The following is a 21,681-nucleotide window of genomic DNA, read 5'->3' on the forward strand; positions in this document are numbered from 1 at the left end:
AACGCAGACCTCGTTATTTCATCTCACTCACTTGATTTAATTGATAAATCAGCATTAATTTATCTATTCATAAACACAAAAGCATTTTATTTTACTTTTTAAAAATTATTTTATTTTTTTAAAATTTACTTTATTTATTTGATTGGACAAACCCAGACAATTTTATTTCATTTCACGCACTTTATTAAATTGATAAATTAACATTAATTTATTTATTCACGAACCCCGGCCCCTCCCGGAGCTGGGGGTCCCCGGGGGGGGGTCCCGGGGGTCTCCACCCCCCCCCAGGCTCCGCTCCAGCTTGGCCCTGGCGGGGGAGGGGTTAATGAGCAATCAGGGCAGCGCTAACGAGGCCGCCCCGCCCCCCATCCCCGGCCTAATTAACCGCGCTGATTAACGAGCTGGGGGGGGGTGGGAAGGGACCCCCTGAGGCAGCGCAGGCGCCCTTTGGGGAACCCCGAAAGTGTCACCGAGGGGGGGCCGGGACCCCCAAACCCCCCCGGGGACCCCCAACCCACCCCAGGACCCCCGAAACCACCTTGGGCCCCCCAAACATCCCCCGGGACCCCCAAAGTGTCACCGGGACCCCCAAAGTGTCACCGGGACCCCCAGAACGTCACCGGGACCCCCAAAACCCCCCTGGGAGCCCCAAATTCCCCCCCTCACCCGGCCCCGCCCTCACCCGGCCCCGCCCTCACCTGGATCCGCAGGTGCACGAAGGTTCCGGAAGCCGCGGGAGCCCCCACCCAGCCTGGCCCAGGCTCCGCCCCCAGGGGGAGGAACTGCACAGGCCCCGCCCCTGAGAGCGTCCGGAAGGCGGGGCCGAGCGGCTCCAGCCAATCACGAGCCGGCTCCGGGCACTGCACCAGCACTGTGGGGGGGAACCACGCCCACAACATGGCTGCCACCATAGGGGGCGCCATCTTGGGGCAGGGAGGGGCATGCTGGGATATGGCCATGCCGCAAAGCATGCTGGGACTTGTAGTTCCCAACAATGGCAGCCATCTTGGTTTCCCCCCAAAGCATGCTGGGACTTGTAGTTCCCACCAATGGCAGCCATCTTGGTTTTTCCCCCAAAGCATGCTGGGACTTGTAGTTCCCACCAATGGCAGCCATCTTGGTTTTCCCCCAAAGCATGCTGGGACTTTTAGTTCCCGCCAATGGCAGCCATCTTTGTTTTCCCCCAAAGCATGCTGGGACTTGTAGTTCCCGCCAATGGCAGCCATATTGTTTCCCCCCAAAGCATGCTGGGACTTGTAGTTCCCACCAATGGCAGCCATCTTTGTTTTCCCCCAAAGCATGCTGGGACTTGTAGTTCCCACCAATGGCAGCCATCTTGGTTTCCCCCCAAAGCATGCTGGGACTTGTAGTTCCCGCCAATGGCAGCCATCTTGGTTTTTCCCCAAAGCATGCTGGGACTTGTAGTTCCCGCTAGCATCCCAAAGCATGCTGGGATTTGTAGTCCATTCTGATCAGCCATCTTGGCTCCCCCCCAAGGCATGCTGGGATTTGTAGTCCATTCTGATCAGCCATCTGGGCTCCCTCCCAAGGCATGCTGGGATTTGTAGTCCCCTCCACCCCCCTGGCCGCCCCGGGGCACGCTGGGAGCCGCGGTCCCGTCCCCCCTTTCCCCCCGGGGCTCACCTGGGGGGCGGGCAGCCCCCCCGAGCCGCAGAGTCTCGCGCAGCCCCCGCACGGCCCGGACCAGATCCAGCATGGCGGCCACCTGCGCCTCCAGCTCGGGGCTGCGCCAGTGAGCCTGGGGAGGGGGGACACGGGGGGGGCTGAGACCCCCGGGGAACCCCAAAAACCACCCAAACCCCCCCTGGGGAACCCCAAAAACCACCCAAAAAACCCCACGGGAACCCCAAAAACCACCCAGGGACCCCCCGGGGAACCCCAAAAACCACCCAAAACACCCCACGGGAACCCCAAAAACCACCCAGGGACCCCCCGGGGAACCCCAAAAACCACCCAAGGGCCCCAAAAACCACCCAAAACCCCCCCAGGAACCCCAAAAATGACCCCTCCCCCCCTGAGAACACCCAAAACCTCCCGAGGGCCCCAAAACCCCCCTGGGGTACCTCCAAAACCACCCAAATTCCCCCTGGGGATCCCCCAAACCCACCCAGAACCCTTCCCCCACCCCTCAAAGTGCCCCCCAGCGCTCACCAGTTGGAGGGCGTCGGGGAAGGGGGCCCTGCAGAGGGTGGGGGGCGCGGGGGGGGCGCGGGGCAGGCGCTGCCAGAGCTCCTCGGCCACGAAGGGGGCGAAGGGGGCCAGGAGCCGCAGCCCCAGCTCGGCCGCGGCCGCCAGCGTGGCCAGGGCGCCGGCCCGCAGCTCCGGCGAGCGCAGCGACGCCTTGGCCACCTCCTGGGGGGGGACAAGGGAGAGGGGTTTTGGGGGCAGAAAACCCGGAACGGGGACAGGAACTCCGAAATGGGGACAGGAACTTGAAAATGGGGACAGGAACCCCAAAATGGGGACAAGAACCTCAAAATGGGAATAGGGAGTGGGGTTCGGGGGGAGAGACACCAAAATGGGGACAGGAACCACGAAACAGGGGCAGAAATCCCAAAATGGGGACAGGAACCCCAAAATGGGGACAGGAACCCCGAAATCGGGACAGAAATTCCAAAATGGGGACAGGAACCCCAAAATGGGGATAGGAACCCCGAAATTGGGACAGAAATTCTAAAATAGGGACAGGAACCCCAAAATGGGGACAGGGAGCGGGGTTTGGGGGGAGAGACACCAAAATGGGGACAGGAACCCCAAAATAGGGACAGGAACCCCAAAATGGGGACAGGAACCCCGAAATCAGGGGCAGAAATTCCAAAATGGGGACAGGAACCCCAAAATAGGGACAGGAACCCCAAAATGGGGACAGGAACCCCGAAATGGGGACAGGGAGCGGGGTTTGGGGGAAGAGACACCAAAATGGGTGCCCGTTTTCGGGGTGCCCATTTTCAGGGTGCCCAGGTTTTGGGGTGCCCAGGTTTTGGGGTGCCCATTTTTCAGAACTCCCATTTTTTGGGGTGCCTGCTTTAAGAGCGGCCAATTTTCGGGTTGCCCATTTTTAGAAAGCCCATTTTTGGGATACACGTTTTTGGAGTGCCCGTTTTTGGGACACCCCCGTTTTTTGGGGTGCCCATTTTTGGGATATCCCGTTTTTTTGCGGGTGCCCATTTTTGGCGTGTCCATTTTTGGGATACCCCGTTTTTTTGGGATGCCTGTTTTTGGTTTGCCCGTTTTTGGGCCACCCCATTTTTTTGGGGTGCCCATTTTCAGGGTGCCCATTTTTGGGACACCCTGGGTTTTTTTGGCTACCCCGTTTTTTTGGGGCACCCGTTTTTGGGATAACCCGTTTTTTTGGGATTCTCCTTTTTTTGGCATAACCCATTTTTGGGATAAGCCGTTTTTTTGGGATAACCCGTTTTTTTGGGATTCCCTTTTTTTGGGGTAACCCAATTTTGGGATAATCCATTTTTTTGGGGCGCCCGTTTTTGGGATAATCCGTTTTTTTGGGATTCCCTTTTTTTGGGATACCCCATTTTTTTGGGGCGCCCGATTTTGGGATAATCCGTTTTTTTGGGATTCCCTTTTTTTGGGATACCCCATTTTTTTGGGGCGCCCGTTTTTGGGATAACCTGTTTTTTTGGGATTCCCTTTTTTTGGGATACCCCATTTTTTTGGGGCGCCCGTTTTTGGGATAACCCGTTTTTTTAGGATTCCCCGTTTTTGGGATACCCCGTTTTTTTGGGGCGCCCGTTTTTGGCATAACCCGTTTTTTTGGGATTCCCCGTTTTTTTGGGATAACCCATTTTTGGGATAACCCGTTTTTTTTGGATTCCCCGTTTTTGGGATTCCCCGTTTTTTCGGGGTGCCCGTTTTCGGGGTGCCCTACCAGGTAGACGTCGCAGAGGCAGCGCAGCCAGAAGCTCTGCACGGCGGCCAGGGCCCCCTGCACCTCCAGGGCCTCCAGCCTGCGGCCACACTCGGCCACCGCCGCGGCCAGGCGGGCCAGCAGCCAGCGGTCCAGGGGGGCCACCGGGACCACCTGAGATTGGGGGAAAAACGGGAATTTTTGGGGAATAATGGGATTTTGGGGGGAAAAAACGGGAACTTTTGGGGAATAATGGGATTTTGGGGGGAAAAACAGGAATTTTTGGGGAAAAAGGGGAATTGAGGGGAAAACGGGAATGTAGGGGGAAAAATGGGAATTTAGGGGGAAAAATGGGAATTTGGGGGGATCTGGGATTGGGGAGGGAGCTCAGAGTTGGGCCAGCAGCCAGCGGTCCAGGGGAGCCACCGGGACCACCTGGGATTGGGGGGAAAAAACGGGAATTTGGGGGGAAAAAACGAGAATTTTGGGGGGAAAAACAGGAATTTTTGGGGAAAAATGGGAATATAGGGGAAAAACAGGATTTATTTGGGAAAAACGTGAATTTTGGGGGGAAAAAACGGGAATTTTTGGGGAAAAATGGGAATTGGGGGGAAAATGGGAATTTGAGGGGAAAGACGGGAATTTGGGGGGGAAAATAACCAAAATTTGAGAGGGATCTGGGATTGGGGAGGGGGCTCAGAGCTGGGGGGCCACTGGGACCACCTGGGATTGGGGGCATGGGGGAGTCTGGGGGTCCCTGGGGGTGCTCAAGGGGTGTTTTTGGGGTTTCAGGGATGTTTTTGGGGTGTTTTTGGTGTCCCTGGGGTATTTGGGGTCTCTGGTACCTCCTCAGGGGCGGGGTTTGGGGTGTGTTTGGGGTCCCTGGGGTTTATGGGGCCCCCGGGGTTTTTGGGGTGTTTTTGGGTTTCCAGGGGCGCTTTTGGGGTGTTTTTGGGGTCTCTGGTACCTCCTCAGGGGGGGTTGTGGGGTCCCCGATGTTTTTGGGGTACTTTTGGGGTTCCAGGGGTGTTTTAGTGTCCCTGGGGTTTTTGGGGTGGTTTTGGGGTCTCTGGTACCTCCTCAGGAGGGTTTTTGCGGTGTTTTTGGGTTTCCAGGGGTGTTTTTTGGGGTCCGTGGGGTTTTCGAGGCCCCCTGGTGTTTTGGGGGCGCTTTTGGGGTGCCTGTTACCTCCTCGGGGGGCTTTGGGGGGCCCCTCTCCCCCTCCAGGGCCCTCAGCACGAAGCCCACCGCGTTCCAGACCTTGTTGCAGAAGCGGCGCTGAGTCAGCACCGAGGCCACGCCCAGGCGGATTTCGGGGCCTGGGTGGGGGGGGGGGTTTGGGGTCAGGGGGAGCACCATGGGACCCCCCCCAATAACGCCCCCAGACCCACCCCAGTGCCCACAGAGGCTTCTCCCAGTAATTCCCAGTTGCCCCAAGCTCCTTCCCAGAACCCTCCCAGTGCCCGCCCCGGCGGGGTCCCAGGGGGACTCGGGGTCCCTGGGGATTTTGGGGGTGGGGGGGGGTCCCAGGGGGATCTGGGGGTCCCATGGTGGATTTCGGGGTGATTTAGGGGAGTCCCAGGGGGGTTTGGGGGTTCCTGGGTAGATTTAGGTGGGTCCCAGGGGGAGTTTTGGGGTCCCTATGGGGTTCAGTGGGATTTAAAAGGGCGGGTCCCAGAGGGATTTTGGGGTATTTCGGGGTCCCGGGGGGATTTTTGGGGTCCCTATGGGGTTCAGGAGGATTTGGGGGGGGTCCCAGGGGGATTTTGGGGTACTTGGGGCGGGGGTCTCACCGTGGGCGTTGTGGGTGCTCAGGGCCAGCCTCAGGGCGTCGGCGCCGCACTCGGGGATCCCCTGTGGGAACTGCCGCCTCTGGGGGGGATTTGGGGGGCTCAGGGGGGATTTTTGGGGGGTCCTGGGTCAGTTTTGGGGGGCTCTGGGTGGTTTTTGGGGGTCTCACCTGCCCCTCTTGGGCCGCTTGCAGCTCCTGCGGGTCCAGGGTTCGGGTCTGGAGCTTCTCCTGCAGCTCCTGGGGAAGCAAAACCCCAAAATCACCCCAAAATCACCCCAAAATCACCTCCAAACCAGCCTGAAAAATCACCCCAAAATCACCCAAAAACCACCCCAAAACCAGCTCAAAATCACCCCAAAATGATCCTAACCCCCCCAAATTATCCCAAAACTACGCCAAAAACCTAAAATTACCCTAAAACCATCCCCAAATCACCCCAAAAAATTACCCCAAAACCAGCCCAAAACCACCGCAAAAAATCACCCCAAAACCACCCCAAAATCACCCAAAAAATCACCCCAAAATCACCCAAAAACCACCCCAAAACCATCCCAAAATTACCCCAAAAAATCACCCCAAAACCATCCCAAAATCACCCCAAAAAATCACCCCAAAATGATCCCAAACCCCCAAAATTATCCCAAAACCAACATAAAAACCACCCCAAAAAAACATCCCAAAAAACACCCCAAAAAAAACCACCCCAAAACCACCCCAGGCCCAAGAATTTTTGGGGTTTTTTTTGGGTCTGGGGATTTTGGGGTTTTTTTGGGGTTTTTTTTTGGGTTTCAGGGTCTGGGGATTTTGGGGTTTTTTGGGTTTCTGGGTCTGGGGATTTTGAGGTTTTTTGGGTCTGGGGATTTTGAGGTTTTTTTGATTTTTTTTTGGGGGGTTTCAGAGTCTGGGGATTTTGAGATTTTTTGGGGTTTTTTGGGTTTCAGGGTCTGGGGATTTTGGGGTTTTTTTGGGTTTTTTTTGGGTTTCAGGGTCTGGGGATTTTGGTTTTTTTTTGGGTTTCAGGGTCTGGGGATTTTGGTTTTTTTTGGGTTTTTTTTGGGTTTCAGGGTCTGAGGATTTTCGGGTTTTTTGGGTCTGGGGATTTTGAATTTTTTTTTTATTTTTTTGGGTTTCAGGGTCTGGGGATTTTGAGGTTTTTTTGGGGTTTTTTTTGGGTTTCAGGGTCTGGGGATTTTGGGTTTTTTTTGGGGTATTTTTTGGGTTTCAGGGTCTGGGGATTTTGGGGTCTTTTTGGGTCTGGGGATTTTGAGTTTTTTTTTATTTTTTTGGGTTTCAGGGTCTGGGGATTTTGGGTTTTTTTGGGTTTTTTTTGGGGTTTCAGGGTCTGGGGATTTTGGGTTTTTTTTGGGGTATTTTTTGGGTTTCAGGGTCTGGGGATTTTGGGGTTTTTTGGGTTTCAGGGTCGGGATTTTGGGGTTTTTTGGGTTTCAGGGTCTGGGGATTTTGGGGTTTTTTGGGTTTCAGGGTCTGGGGATTTTGGGGTTTTTTGGGTTTCAGGGTCTGAGGATTTTGGGGTCTTTTTTAATTTTTTTTTTTTTGCATTTCAGGATCTGGGGATTTTGGGGGTTCCAGGATCTGGGTTGTTTTGGGGTTTCCGGGTCTGGGGGTTTTTTTTGGGGCCGGTTTTGGGGTACCTGGAGCGTGGCGCCCCCGATGACGTCGCGGGGGTCGATGACGTTGCCCAGGGATTTGCTCATTTTGCGGCCCTGGGGGTCCCGGACCAGCGAGTGCAGCAGCACCTGGGGGGGACGGGGGACACTGGGACCCCAAAACGGGGCCGGGAACCCCAAAAATGGGATTGGGGACCCCGAAAATGGGGAGAGGGACCCTGAAAATGGGGATAGGGATCCCAAGAATGGGGATAGGGACCCCAAAAATGGGATTGGGGACCCCAAAATGGGGAGAGAGACCCCAAAAATGGGATTGGGGACCCCGAAAATGGGGAGAGTGACACAGAAAATGGGGATGGGGACACCAAAAATGGGATTGGGGACACCAAAAATGGGATTGGGGGCCCCGAAAATGGGGAGAGGGACCCTGAAAATGGGGATGGGGACCCCAAAAATGGGATTGGGGACCCCTAAAATGGGGAGAGGGACCCCAAAAATGGGATTGGGGACCCCGAAAATGGGGAGAGGAACCCCGATAATGGGGATGGGAATCCTAAGAATGGGGATAGGGACCCCAAAAATGGGATTGGGGACCCCAAAATGGGGAGAGAGACCCCAAAAATGGGATTGGGGACCCCGAAAATGGGATCAGGGACACCCCAGGAAAGGATCAGCCACTGGGAAAGGGGAAAAGAGAACGCAGGGGACACGCGGGGACACCTGGGGACCCTTGGGGACACCGAGGACACAACGAGAAGCCCCAAAACCCCTGGGGATTGGGGGATTTTGGGAGCCATGGGGACATCTGGGGACCCTTGGGGACATCTGGGGACCCTTGGGGACACCTGGGGACAGTTGGGGACACCGAGGACACAACAAGAAACCCCAAAGCCCCTGGGGATTGGGGGATTTTGGGACCCTTGGGGACACCTGGGGACCCTTGGGGACCCTTGGGGACATCTGGGGACCCTCAGGGACCCTTGGGGACAGCTGGGGACAGCGGTGACCTGCTCGAAGGGCAGCTGTCCCGTCAGCTGCTGGCCCAGCATGGCCATCCGGGCCACCCAGAAGAACAGGAGGTCACTGCCCGTCACCAGCAGCGACGTGGGGTAGAACCGGCTCAGCTCGGGACCCTGGGGACACAGGGGACACTTGGGGACACTCAGGGACACCTGGGGACACTGAGGGACACTTGGGGACACAGGGGACACTTGGGGACACTCAGGGACACTTGGGGACACTGAGGGGCAGTGAGGGACACAGGGGACACTTGGGGACACTGAGGGACACTTGGGGACACTCAGGGACACTTGGGGACACTGAGGGGACATTGGGGACACTGAGGGGCAGTGAGGGACACAGGGGACACTTGGGGACACTGAGGGGACACTTGGGGACACTCAGGGACACTTGGGGACACTGAGGAACACTTGGGGACACTCAGGGACACTTGGGGACATAGGGGACACTTGGGGACACTCAGGGTCAGTGAAGGACACTTGAGGACACTGAGGAGACATTGGGGACATTGGGGACACTGAGAGACAAAGGGGACACTTGGGGACACTGAGGAACACAGGGGACACTGGGGGACACTCAGGGACACTTGGGGACATGGGGGACACAGGGGACACTGAGGAACAGTGAGGGACACTTGGGGACACAGGGGACAATGAGGGACACGAGGGACACTGGGGGACACTCAGGGCTCTGGGGACACAGGGGACACCTGGGGACACTGAGGGACACTGAGGGACACTTGGGGACACTGAGGGACACTGAGGGGACACTTGGGGACATTGGGGACACTTGGGGACACTTGGGGACACTGAGGGGACATTGGGGACACTTGGGGACATTAGGGACACTGAGGGGACATTGGGGACACTGAGGGGACATTGGGGGGACCTTGGGGACATTGGGGACATTGGGGACATCAGGGACACTGAGGGGACATTGAGGGGACATTGGGGACACTTGGGGACACTGAGGGGACATTGGGGACACTGAGGGACATGGGGGACACTTGGGGACACTGAGGGGACATTGGGGACACTTGAGGACACTTGAGGACACTTGGGGACACTTGGGGACATTGGGGACACTTGGGGACATTGGGGGGACACTGAGGGGACATTGGGGACATTGGGGACATTGGGGACATCAGGGACACTGAGGGGACATTGAGGGGACATTGGGGACACTTGGGGACACTGAGGGGACATTGGGGACATTGGGGACACTGAGGGGACATTGGGGACACTGAGGGGACATTGGGGACACTTGGGGACATTGGGGGGACACTGAGGGACACTTGGGGACATTGGGGACATCGGGGTCTCACCTGCTCGGGCCAGCCCAGGGCGGCGAAGGGGAAGAGGGCGGAGGAGAACCAGGTGTCCAGAACATCGGGGTCTGGGGACAGGGGTGGCACCAAACGTCACCAAACGGCACCAGGGGACCCCAAAAAAAAACCCCAAAAAAATCCCCCACCCCCAAAAATCAGAATTTCCCCCAATTTTGGGACCCCCTCCACCAACCTCACCTTGCTGCAGGTGCAGCTCCTGGGGAGGGGAGGAAATACCACGTTTCAACCCCCAAAAGCCCCAAATAAGCCCCAAATAAACCCCAAATAAACCCCAAATAAACCTCAAAAAACCCCAAAAAATCAGAATTTCCCCCAGTTTTGGGTCCCTCTCCACCCCTCTCACCTTGCTGCAGGTGCAGCTCCTCGGGGGAATAAATTCCACATTTAAACCCAAAAAAGCCCTCAAAAAAGCCCCCCAAAACTGCACAAAAACTCCCAAAAAACCCAAAAATCCCAAAAAAATCAGAATTTCCCCCAGTTTTGGGACCCCCTCCACCAACCTCACCTTGCTGCAGGTGCAGCTCCTCGGGGTGGGGAAAATATCACATTTAAACCCAAAAAAGGCACAAATAAACCCCAAAAAAACCCCCAACCCCCCCCAAAAAAACCCTAAAACCCCAAAAAAATCAGAATTTCCCCCAGTTTTGGGTCCCCCCTCCACCCCTCTCACCTTGCTGCAGGTGCAGCTCCACAGGGTGGGGAAAATATCACATTTTAACCCCCCAAAACCCCAAATAAACCCCAAAAAACCCCCAAAATTCTGAATTTCCCCCAGTTTTGGGTCCCCCTCCACCCCTCTCACCTTGCTGCAGGTGCAGCTCCTCGGGGGAATAAATTCCACATTTAAACCCAAAAAAGCCCTCAAAAAAGCCCCCCAAAACTGCACAAAACCTCCCAAAAAAACCCAAAAATCCCAAAAAAATCAGAATTTTCCCCCAGTTTTGGGTCCCCCTCCACCAACCTCACCTTGCTGCAGGTGCAGCTCCTGGGGAGGGGAGGAAATACCACATTTCAACCCCCAAAAGCCCCAAATAAACCCCAAATAAACCTCAAAAAACCCTAAAAACCCAAAAAAATCAGAATTTCCCCCAGTTTTGGGACCCCCTCCACCCCTCTCACCTTGCTGCAGGTGCAGCTCCACAGGGTGGGGAAAATATCACATTTTAACCCCCAAAAACCCCAAATAAACCCCAAAAAACCCCAAAAATTCAGAATTTCCCCCAGTTTTGGGTCCCCCTCCACCCCTCTCACCTTGCTGCAGGTACAGCTCCTCGGGGGAATAAATTTCACATTTAAACCCAAAAAAGCCCTCAAAAAAGCCCCCAAAAACTGCACAAAACCTCCCAAAAAAACCCAAAAATCCCAAAAAAATCAGAATTTTCCCCCAGTTTTGGGTCCCCCTCCACCCCTCTCACCTTGCTGCAGGTGCAGCTCCTCGGGGTGGGGAAAATATCACATTTAAGCCCAAAAAAGGCACAAAAAACCCCCCCCAAAAAAAACCCAAAACCCCCCAAAAAAACCCTAAAAACCCCAAAAAATCAGAATTTCCCCAGTTTTGGGTCCCCTCCACCCCCCTCACCTTGCTGCAGGTGCAGCTCCTGGGGAGGGGAGGAAATACCACGTTTCAACCCCCAAAAGCCCCAAATAAACCCCAAATAAACCTCAAAAAACCCTAAAAACCCAAAAAAATCAGAATTTCCCCCAGTTTTGGGACCCCCTCCACCCCTCTCACCTTGCTGCAGGTGCAGCTCCTCGGGGTGGGGAAAATATCACATTTAAGCCCAAAAAAATCACAAAAAAACCCCAAAAAAACCCCCAACCCCCCCCAAAAAAACCCTAAAAACCCCCAAAAATCAGAATTCCCCCCAGTTTTGGGTCCCCCCTCCACCCCTCTCACCTTGCTGCAGGTGCAGCTCCTCGGGGGAATAAATTTCACATTTAAACCCAAAAAAAGCCCTCAAAAAAGCCCCCAAAACTGCACAAACCCCCCAGAAAACCCCCAAAAAAACCCAAAAATCCCCAAAAAAATCAGAATTTCCCCAGTTTTGGGTCCCCCTCCACCCCTCTCACCTTGCTGCAGGTGCAGCTCCTCGGGGGGGCAGCCCAGGGCCCCCGCGGCCGCCGCCCGCGCCTCGGCCTCGCTGCGCCCCACGAACCAGGGCCCCTCCTGGGGACCCCCCTGGCCACCTCGGTGGCCGCCTTGGGGACCTTGGTGGCCGCCCTTCACCTGGTACGCGGGCACCTGGTGGCCCCACCAGAGCTGGCGGGACAGGCACCAGTCCCTGCGGGGGAGGGGATTCGGGGACACGCCCAGAGAAGCTGAGACCCCGCCCACAACACCTGGGACACGCCCAGAGCAGCTGAGACCCCGCCCACAACACCTGAGACCCCGCCCATAGCGCCTGGGACACGCCCAGAGCAGCTGAGACCCCGCCCACAACACCTGAGACCCCGCCCACTGCACCTGGGACACGCCCAGAGCAGCTGAGAGCCCGCCCACAACACCTGGGACACGCCCAGAGCAGCTAAGACCCCGCCCACAACACCTGAGACCCCGCCCACTGTGCCTGGGACACGCCCAAAATAGCTGCGACCCCGCCCACAACACCTGAGACCCCGCCCACAGCGCATGGGACACGCCCAGAGAAGCTGAGACCCCACCCACAACACCTGAGACCCCGCCCGTAATGCCTGGGACACGCCCAAAATAGCTGAGACCCCACCCACAATGCTTGGGACACGCCCAGAAGAGGTGAGACCCCACCCCTACGACCCCGCCCACAACACTTGGGACACGCCCCAAACAGATGTGACTCCACCCCTGCCCCCAGACCCCGCCCACAACACGAGACCCTGCCCCCAACACCTGAGACCCCACCCCCAAAACCTGGCCCCTCCCCCTCTGAGCTGGCCCCTCCCCCTCAGACCTGGCCCCTCCCCCTCTGAGCTGGCCCCTCCCCCTCTGAGCTGGCCCCTCCCCCTCTGAGCTGGCCCCTCCCCCTCACCCCGCGTTCTCCATCCAGGTTTTCCAGTTTTTCTCGTGGAATTTGGGCACCAGGCGGAGCCTCCCCGACGTCACCGCCTGCGACAGGTGACCCCCCTCAGGTGGGACACGCCCCCAGGCGGGGGGGACACGCCCATCTGGGAGGGACAACTCCCCCCCCCCAAATGTCCCCAAACCCCCCCAAAGTGTCACCTGCTGGCTGCCCAGGTGACTCCTCCTCAGGGGTGTGTGACCCTCCCAGGTGTGCCCAGGTGCCCCCAGGTGTGCCCAGGTGCCCCCAGGTGTGCCCAGGTGTATCCCAGGTGTGCCCAGGTGTGCCCAAGTGCCCCCAGGTGTATCCCAGGTGTGCCCAGGTGTATCCCAGGTGTGCCCAGGTGCCCCCAGGTGTGCCCAGGTGTATCCCAGGTGTGCCCAGGTGTATCCCAGATGTGCCCAGGTGCATCCCAGGTGCCCCCAGGTGTATCCCAGGTGTGCCCAAGTGTATCCCAGGTGTGCCCCGGTGCCCCCAGGTGTATCCCAGGTGCCCCCAAGTGCCCCCAGGTGTGCCCAGCTCACCTGCAGCGCCCCCCGGGCCATGTCCCCACAGCTGAGGAACCACTGCCGCTTCAGCAGGAACTCGACGACGTCCCCGGAGCGGCTGCGGGGACACGAGGGGACACCTGAGGGGACACCGAGGGGACACCGAGGGGACACCGAGGGGACACCTGAGGGGACACTGAGGGGACACCTGGGTGTACCTGCAGAGCGGCAGCGTCATGGCGTGGTCCTGCACCCCCCGGAGCAGCCCCCGCTGGGCCAGCGCGGCCACCACCCGGGCACGGGCCTCGAAACGGGGCACGCCCTGGGGACAGAGGGGACAGTGGGGGGGACTGAGGGGACATTGAGGGGGGTGGGGACAGTTTGGGGACATTGGGGGGACACTGGGGGGACTGGGGAAAATGGGGACACCACTGGGATGTGGGGACACGGGGGACAGTGGGGACATTGAGACTGGGCTGGGGACAACGGGGCCAGTTTGGGGACACTGCAGAACCAGTTTGGGGCCAGTTTGGGGCCACTCTGGGACCAGTTTGGGGACACTCAGGGGCCAGTTTGGGGCCAGTTTGGGGACACTCGGGGGCCAGTTTGGGGACACTGCAGAACCAGTTCGGGGCCAGTTTGGGGACACTCGGGGGACACTCTGGGGCCAGTTTGGGGACAATCTGGGGCCAGTTTGGGGACACTCTGGGGCCAGTTTGGGGACAATCTGGGGCCAGTTTGGGGCCAGTTTGGGGACACTCTGGGGACACTCTGGGGCCAGTTTGGGGACACTCTGGGGCCAGTTTGGGGACACTTGGGGGACACTCTGGGGCCAGTTTGGGGACACTGGGGGGACACTCTGGGGCCAGTTTGGGGCCAGTTTGGGGACACTCTGGGGCCAGTTTGGGGACACTGCAGAACCAGTTCGGGGCCAGTTTGGGGACACTCGGGGGACACTCTGGGGCCAGTTTGGGGACAATCTGGGGCCAGTTTGGGGACACTCTGGGGCCAGTTTGGGGACAATCTGGGGCCAGTTTGGGGACACTCTGGGGACACTCTGGGGCCAGTTTGGGGACAATCTGGGGCCAGTTTGGGGACACTCTGGGGACACTCTGGGGCCAGTTTGGGGACAATCTGGGGCCAGTTTGGGGACACTCTGGGGACACTCTGGGGCCAGTTTGGGGACACTTGGGGGACACTCTGGGGCCAGTTTGGGGACACTCTGGGGACACTCTGGGGCCAGTTTGGGGACACTCTGGGGCCAGTTTGGGGACACTTGGGGGACACTCTGGGGCCAGTTTGGGGACACTCTGGGGCCACTCTGGGGCCACTCGGGGGACACCGCATGCCGTACCTGCAGCCACCCCCCGCCCGGGGGACACAAGGTGCCATCGTCCCCGATGACCGAGAGCAGCGGCAGCCCGTGGGCCCGGGCCAGCGCCAGGTCCTGGGGGCTGTGCCCGGGGGTCACCTTCACCGCACCTGGGGACAGGGACACACCTGTGTCACACCTGGGTCACACCTGTGTCACACCTGGGTCACACCTGGGTCACCTACTGCCTGCCACCCGTGAGCTACTGTCACCCAGTGCCACCCAGTGCCACCCACGGGGCCTGGGGGCTGTGCCCGGGGGTCACCGTCACCGCACCTGGGGACAGGGACACACCTGTGTCACCTATTGTCACCCGGGGTCACCCCTTTTTTGCTTTCCAGTCCCAGACTGGTCCCAGTGCTCCATCCCAGTCCCTCCCAGTGTCCCCCAACCCCCTCCCAGTCCATCCCAGTGTCCCCAAATCTCCTCCCAGTCCATCCCAGTGTCCCCAAACCCCCTCCCAGTCCATCCCAGTGTCCCCAAACCCCCTCCCAGTCCCTCCCAGTGTCCCCAAACCCCCTCCCAGTCCATCCCAGTGTCCCCAAACCCCCTCCCAGTCCATCCCAGTGTCCCCAAACACCCTCCCAGTCCATCCCAGTCCCTCCCAGTGTCCCCAAACCCCCTCCCAGTCCCTCCCAGTGTCCCCAAACCCCCTCCCAGTCCATCCCAGTGTCCCCAAACCCCCTCCCAGTCCATCCCAGTCCCCACCCAGTGTCCCCAAACCCCCTCCCAGTCCATCCCAGTCCCTCCCAGTGTCCCCAAACCCCCTCCCAGTCCATCCCAGTGTCCCCAAATCTCCTCCCAGTCCCTCCCAGTGTCCCCAAACCCCCTCCCAGTCCCTCCCAGTCCCTCCCAGTGTCCCCAAAACCCCTCCCAGTCCCTCCCAGTGTCCCCAAACCCCCTCCCAGTCCCTCCCAGTCCCTCCCAGTGTCCCCAAACCCCCTCCCAGTCCCTCCCAGTGTCCCCAAACCCCCTCCCAGTCCCTCCCAGTCCCTCCCAGTGTCCCCAAACCCCCTCCCAGTCCCTCCCAGTCCCTCCCAGTTGCTCCCAGTGGCTCACCGGTGCCCAGCTGGGGCTGCACGCTGGGGTCGCTCACCACGGGCAGCAGGGCCCCGCTGAACGGGTGCCGCACCTGGCGGCCCTGCAGGTGCTGAGGGGGCGGGGTCAGGCCGGGACACGCCCCCGAGCCACGCCCTGACCACGCCCAACGCACACTGGCCCCTTTAAGAGCCTCCTGGTAAGCTCCGCCCATTTGTGGGTGGAGCCATCGCAGACCAATCCCTGCCTGGCTGTGGGATGGCCACGCCCAGGCATTGGCCACACCCCCTGAGCCATTTAAGGCAGCAAAGCCCCACCCCAGCAATTAAGCTCCACCCCTTTACCTTAAGGCCCGCCCCTTTACCCATATATGGATGCACAGAAAAGGGGAGGGGCTAAACCTGGACAGCCAATGGGAAGCCAGACCCCTCCCACGCGCATAAGCCACACCCACAATCCCAATAAATATTGGGGTCCCCAAGGCCCCACCCCTCCAGGTGATGTCCCACCCCCAGGTGACGTTCTGCCTCCCCCCCAGGTGAGACCCCACCCCTCCAGGTGAGACCACGCCCCTTCAGGTGAAACCACACCCATCCAGGTGAACCCATCCAGGTGAACCCTTCCAGGTGAGACCACGCCCATCCAGGTGAACCCTTCCAGGTGAGACCACACCCCTTCAGGTGAAACCACACCCATCCAGGTGAACCCATCCAGGTGAACCCTTCCAGGTGAGACCACGCCCCTCCAGGTGAACCCTTCCAGGTGAAACCACGCCCATCCAGGTGAAACCACACCCATCCAGGTGAACCCATCCAGGTGAAACCACGCCCATCCAGATGAACCCTTCCAGGTGAGACCACGCCCATCCAGATGAACCCTTCCAGGTGAGACCACGCCCCTCCAGGTGAACCCTTCCAGGTGAGACCACGCCCCTCCAGGTGGGACCCCATCCCTCCAGGTGAGGCCCCGCCCCCAGGCCGGGCCCCGCCCTCACCAGGTAGCGCGGGTCCTGCGGGTGCACAGCCACGGCCACGTCCCCGAAGAGCGTCTCAGGGCGAGTGGTGGCCACGGGCACCTCCAGCCCTGGGGACACCGGGGACATCAGGGGACACCCAGGTGACATCGGGGGACGCTGAGGTGACACCCAGGGGACACCAGGGGACATTCAGAGGACACCCAGGGGACATCAGGTGACATCCAAGGACAGGAGCCCTGAACCCCCCACCCCAGTGTCACCCCTGATGTCCCCAGTGCCACCCTCGATGTCCCCAGTGCCACCCTTGATGTCCCCAGTGCCACCCTCGATGTCCCGAGTGTCACCCCCAATGTCCCCAGTGCCACCCCCGATGTCCCCAGTGCCACGCCGGCTGTCCCCAGTGCCACGCCGGCTGTCCCCAGTGCCACCCCCGATGTCCCCAGTGCCACGCCGGCTGTCCCCAGTGCCACGCCGGCTGTCCCCAGTGCCACCCCCGATGTCCCCAGTGCCACGCCGGCTGTCCCCAGTGCCACCCCCGATGTCCCCAGTGCCACCCCGGCTGTCCCCAGTGCCACCCTCGATGTCCCAAGTGCCACCCCAGCTGTCCCCAGTGCCACCCCCGATGTCCCCAGTGCCACCCTCGATGTCCCCAGTGCCACCCCGGCTGTCCCCAGTGCCACCCCGGCTGTCCCCAGTGCCACCCTCGATGTCCCCAGTGCCACCCCAGCTGTCCCCAGTGTCACCCTCGATGTCCCCAGTGCCACCCCCGATGTCCCCAGTGCCACCCCCGATGTCCCCAGTGCCACCCTTGATGTCCCCAGTGCCACCCCGGCTGTCCCCAGTGCCACCCTCGATGTCCCCAGTGCCACCCCGGCTGTCCCCAGAGCCACCCCCGGTGTCCCCAGTGCCACCCCCGATGTCCCCAGTGCCACCCACCGTCGTCCCCCTCCACGGGGTAGGCGAAGGTGACGAGGACACCGAAGGTGACGGGGTGGGGACAGTTGGGGACACTCAGCGCCGTGGGGCCCGTCAGGACACGGGGCTCCACCTGGGGGGGCAGGGCGGGTCAGAGCCCCTGGGGACACCTTGGGGACACCTTGGGGACACCTCGATGTCAGCCAAGGCGGGTCAGAACTCCCTGGGGACACCTTGGGGACCCCTGGTGACCCTTGGGGATACTGGGGACAATTGGGGACACCTCGATGTCGGCCAGGGCGGGTCGGAACCCCCGGTGACCCTTGGGGACGTTGGGGACAATTGGGGACACCTCGATGTCGGCCAGGGCGGGTCGGAACCCCCTGGGGACACCCTTGGGGATGTTGGGGACAGTTGGGGACAGTTGGGGACACCTCGACGTCGGCCAGCGCCGAGCGCAGGGCGCAGCTCCAGGTGACGACGCGCTCGTCCCGCCGGATCAGCCCCGCCCCGAAGAGGCGCACGAAGGCCTCGGTCACCGCCCGCGAGAAGGCCTGGGGACATGGGGACACTCTGGGGACATGGGGACAGTGGGACATGGGGACAATGGGACATGGGGACAATGGGGAAAATGGGGACAATGGGGACATGGGGACAATGGGGACATGGGGACACTCTGGGGACATGGGGACAGTGGGACATGGGGACACTCTGGGGACATGGGGACAGTGGGACATGGGGACAATGGGACATGGGGACAATGGGGAAAATGGGGACAATGGGGAAAATGGGGACATGGGGACAATGGGGACATGGGGACACTCTGGGGACATGGGGACAATGGGGACATGGGGACAATGGGGACACTCTGGGGACATGGGGACAATGGGGACACTCTGGGGACATGGGGACAGTGGGACATGGGGACAATGGGGACACTTTGGGGATACTCTGGGGACATGGGGACAATGGGACATGGGGACAATGGGGACATGGGGACACTCTGGGGACATGGGGACAATGGGGACACTCTGGGGACAATGGGACACTCTGGGGACATGGGGCCAATGGGGACAGGGGGACAATGGGGACAATGGGGACAATGGGGACAATGGGGACACTCTGGGGACAATGGGACACTCTGGGGACATGGGGACAATGGGGACACTCTGGGGACACTGGGACACTCTGGGGACATGGGGACAATGGGACATGGGGACACTCTGGGGACATGGGGACAATGGGACATGGGGACAATGGGGAAAATGGGGACACTGGGACACTCTGGGGACATAGGGACAATGGGACATGGGGACACTGGGGACATGGGGACAATGGGACACTCTGGGGACACTGGGACACTCTGGGGACATGGGGACAATGGGACATGGGGACACTCTGGGGACATAGGGACAATGGGACATGGGGACACTGGGGACATGGGGACAATGGGACACTCTGGGGACACTGGGACACTCTGGGGACATGGGGACAATGGGACATGGGGACACTCTGGGGACATGGGGACAATGGGACATGGGGACAATGGGGAAAATGGGGACATGGGGACACTCTGGGGACAATGGGACACTCTGGGGACATGGGGACAATGGGGACAATGGGACATGGGGACAATGGGGACATGGGGACAATGGGGACAATGGGACATGGGGACACTCTGGGGACATGGGGACACTCTGGGGACATGGGGACAATAGGGACACTCTGGGGATACTCTGGGGACAGCAAAGGACACTTGGGGACAGTTTGGGGACAGTTTGGGGACAGTTTTGGGGACGTTTCAGGGAGAGCTGGGAACATTTTGGGGTCAGATTGGAACACCTGGGGACAGCTCAGTGCCCCTTGGGGACACGTTGGGGACACCTGGGGACAGCTCAGTGCCCCTTGGGGACACATTGGGGACACCTGGGGACAGCTCAGTGACCGTTGGGGACACCTGGGGACACTCACGGGGTCCATGGTGAAGGCGCAGCGGCTCCAGTCCAGCGAGGCCCCGAGCGCCCGCAGCTGCTGCAGGATCTCGTCACCGTGCCTGGAGGGGACAGCGCGGTGACACCGCGGGGCCACCCTCCGACCCGAGCGTCCCCGGGGGGCGTCCCCGGTGTCCCCGAGATGTCCCCGGTGTCCCCTCACCGCTCCTTCCAGCGCCAAACCTCGCGCAGGAACTCGGCGCGGCCCAGGTCCTGCCGGCGCAGCCGCCGCCGCTGCCACAGCCAGCGCTCCACGATGGCCTGGGGACAGCGGGGACACGTTGGGGACATCCCTGGGGACACTGGGGACATCCCTGGGGACATCCCTGGGGACAGCGGGGACACACTGGGGACAGTGGGGACACACTGGGGACAGCCACAGCCAGCGCTCCACGATGGCCTGGGGACAGCGGGGACACGTTGGGGACATCCCTGGGGACACTGGGGACACTGGGGACATCCCTGGGGACATCCCTGGGGACAGCGGGGACACGTTGGGGACATCCCTGGGGACATCCCTGGGGACATTCGGGACATTGGGGACACGTTGGGGACATCCCTGGGGACAGTGGGGACATCCCTGGGGACAGCAGGGACACATTGGGGACATCCCAAGGGACACTGGGGACACGAGAACACATTGGGGACATGTTGGGGACATCCCTGGGGACAGCAGGGACACGTTGGGGACATCCCTGGGGACAGCAGGGACACATTGGGGACATCCCTAGGGACACTGGGGACACGAGAACACACTGGGGACACGTTGGGGACATCCCTGGGGACAGCAGGGACACGCTGGGGACACACTGGGGACATCCCTGGGGACAGGGCAAGCAGATTTGGGGACATTTGGGGACATTTCAGGAGGATTTGGGAGCGTTGGGGACATTTGGGGACACACCTGGGTGGCAATGCCAGCGTGGGAGTGTTGGGAAGGGGATTTGGGGACGTTTGGGGACATTTGGGGACACACCTGGGTGGCAATGCCAGCGTGGTCGGTGCCCGGCACCCACAGGACGCTCCAGCCCTGCATCCTCCGCCTGCGCCCAAAAACCCCAAAATAATCCCAAAAAATAACTCCTAAAAACCCCACAAAACCACCCCAAAACCATCCCAAAATAACCCTTAAAAACCCCCACAAAACAATCCTCAAATAGTCCCAAAAAACAATCCCCAAAAAACTCCCCAAACCCCCTGAAGCCCCCCAAATCCCATTCAAACCCCTCCAAAATCTCCCAAATTCCACCCAAAACCACCCAAAATCCCACTCAAACCCCCCCAAACCCCCCCAAAATCCCACTCAAACCCCCCCAAACCCCACTCGAACCCCCCAAACCCCACTCGAACCCCCCAAACCCCACTCGAGCCCCCCCAAACCCCACTCGAACTCCCCCAAACCCCACTTGAGCCCCCCCAAACCACACTCAAGCCCCCCAAACCCCACTCGAGACCCCCCAAATCCCACTCGAGCCCCCCAAAACCCACTCAAACCCCTCCAAAATCTCCCAAATTCCACCCAAAACCCCCCAAACCCCACTCAATCCCCCCAAACCCACTCAAACCCCCCCAAACCCCACTCGAGCCCCCCCAAACCCCACTCAATCCCCCCAAACCCCACTCAACCCCCCCAAATCCCACTCAATCCCCCCAAATCCCACTCGAGCCCCCCAAACCCCACTCAAACCCCCCAAATCCCACTCAATCCCCCCAAACCCCACTCAAAACCCCCTAAACCCCACTCAATCCCCCCAAATCCCACTCGAGCCCCCCAAACCCCACTCAATCCCCCCAAACGCCACTCGAATCCCCCCAAACCCCACTCGAGCCCCCCAAACCCCACTCAAACCCCCCCAAACCCCACTCAAAACCCCCTAAACCCCACTCCAGCCCCCCAAACCCCACTCGAACCCCCCCAAACCCACTCGAACCCCCCCAAACCCCACTCGAGCCCCCCAAACCCCACTCGAGCCCCCCAAATCCCACTCGAGCCCCCCCGAACCCCCCTGTAGCCCCCCAAGATCCCCCCCCGCTGACCATCGGACCAGCACGTCCTGCAGGGTCACGGTCAGGGCGTGGCCCAGGTGCAGGGACCCGGTGACGTTGGGGGGGGGCAGCACCAGGCTCAGCACCCCCGGGGCCCTGGGGGGGACAGCGGGGCTGGGGAGGGGGGGCCGGACCCCCCAGGTGGG

The 21,681-nt window shown here is 60.0% G+C and overlaps 1 protein-coding gene across 1 annotated transcript; it reads right to left on the reverse strand.

The window, feature by feature from the left end:
• Positions 1-171: 171 nt before the first annotated feature.
• VARS2 (valyl-tRNA synthetase 2, mitochondrial) lies at positions 172-21,655 on the reverse strand. Its single transcript, XM_068178415.1, has 24 exons — positions 21,527-21,655; positions 20,466-20,532; positions 19,653-19,750; positions 19,470-19,551; positions 17,933-18,052; positions 17,520-17,631; positions 16,602-16,690; positions 15,629-15,719; positions 14,552-14,679; positions 13,416-13,519; positions 13,234-13,315; positions 12,680-12,756; positions 11,745-11,956; positions 9,651-9,721; positions 8,314-8,439; positions 7,331-7,435; positions 5,847-5,915; positions 5,680-5,758; positions 5,075-5,205; positions 3,908-4,060; positions 2,173-2,373; positions 1,645-1,759; positions 699-871; positions 172-307 (listed from the first exon to the last, which is right to left on the reverse strand). The coding sequence occupies exons 2-24, from the start codon at positions 20,523-20,525 to the stop codon at positions 209-211; spliced, it is 2,577 nt and encodes an 858-aa protein (XP_068034516.1). The 5' UTR covers positions 20,526-20,532; positions 21,527-21,655; the 3' UTR covers positions 172-208.
• Positions 21,656-21,681: the final 26 nt, after the last annotated feature.

The sequence above is a fragment of the Anomalospiza imberbis genome, unplaced genomic scaffold, assembly GCF_031753505.1.
Source record: "Anomalospiza imberbis isolate Cuckoo-Finch-1a 21T00152 unplaced genomic scaffold, ASM3175350v1 scaffold_43, whole genome shotgun sequence".
Taxonomy (NCBI): domain Eukaryota; kingdom Metazoa; phylum Chordata; class Aves; order Passeriformes; family Viduidae; genus Anomalospiza; species Anomalospiza imberbis.

Excerpts from the sequence above, each read along its gene's own strand:
- VARS2 (XM_068178415.1), bottom strand. The coding sequence starts at position 20,525 with ATGCAGGGCTGGAGCGTCCTGTGGGTGCCGGGCACCGACCACGCTGGC. Across the intron at positions 18,053-19,469 it reads GCGCCTTCACCATGGACCCC|GCCTTCTCGCGGGCGGTGAC; the intron begins GTGAGTGTCCCC and ends CCATGTCCCCAG. Across the intron at positions 5,916-7,330 it reads TCGGGGGCGCCACGCTCCAG|GAGCTGCAGGAGAAGCTCCA; the intron begins GTACCCCAAAAC and ends TTGCTTCCCCAG.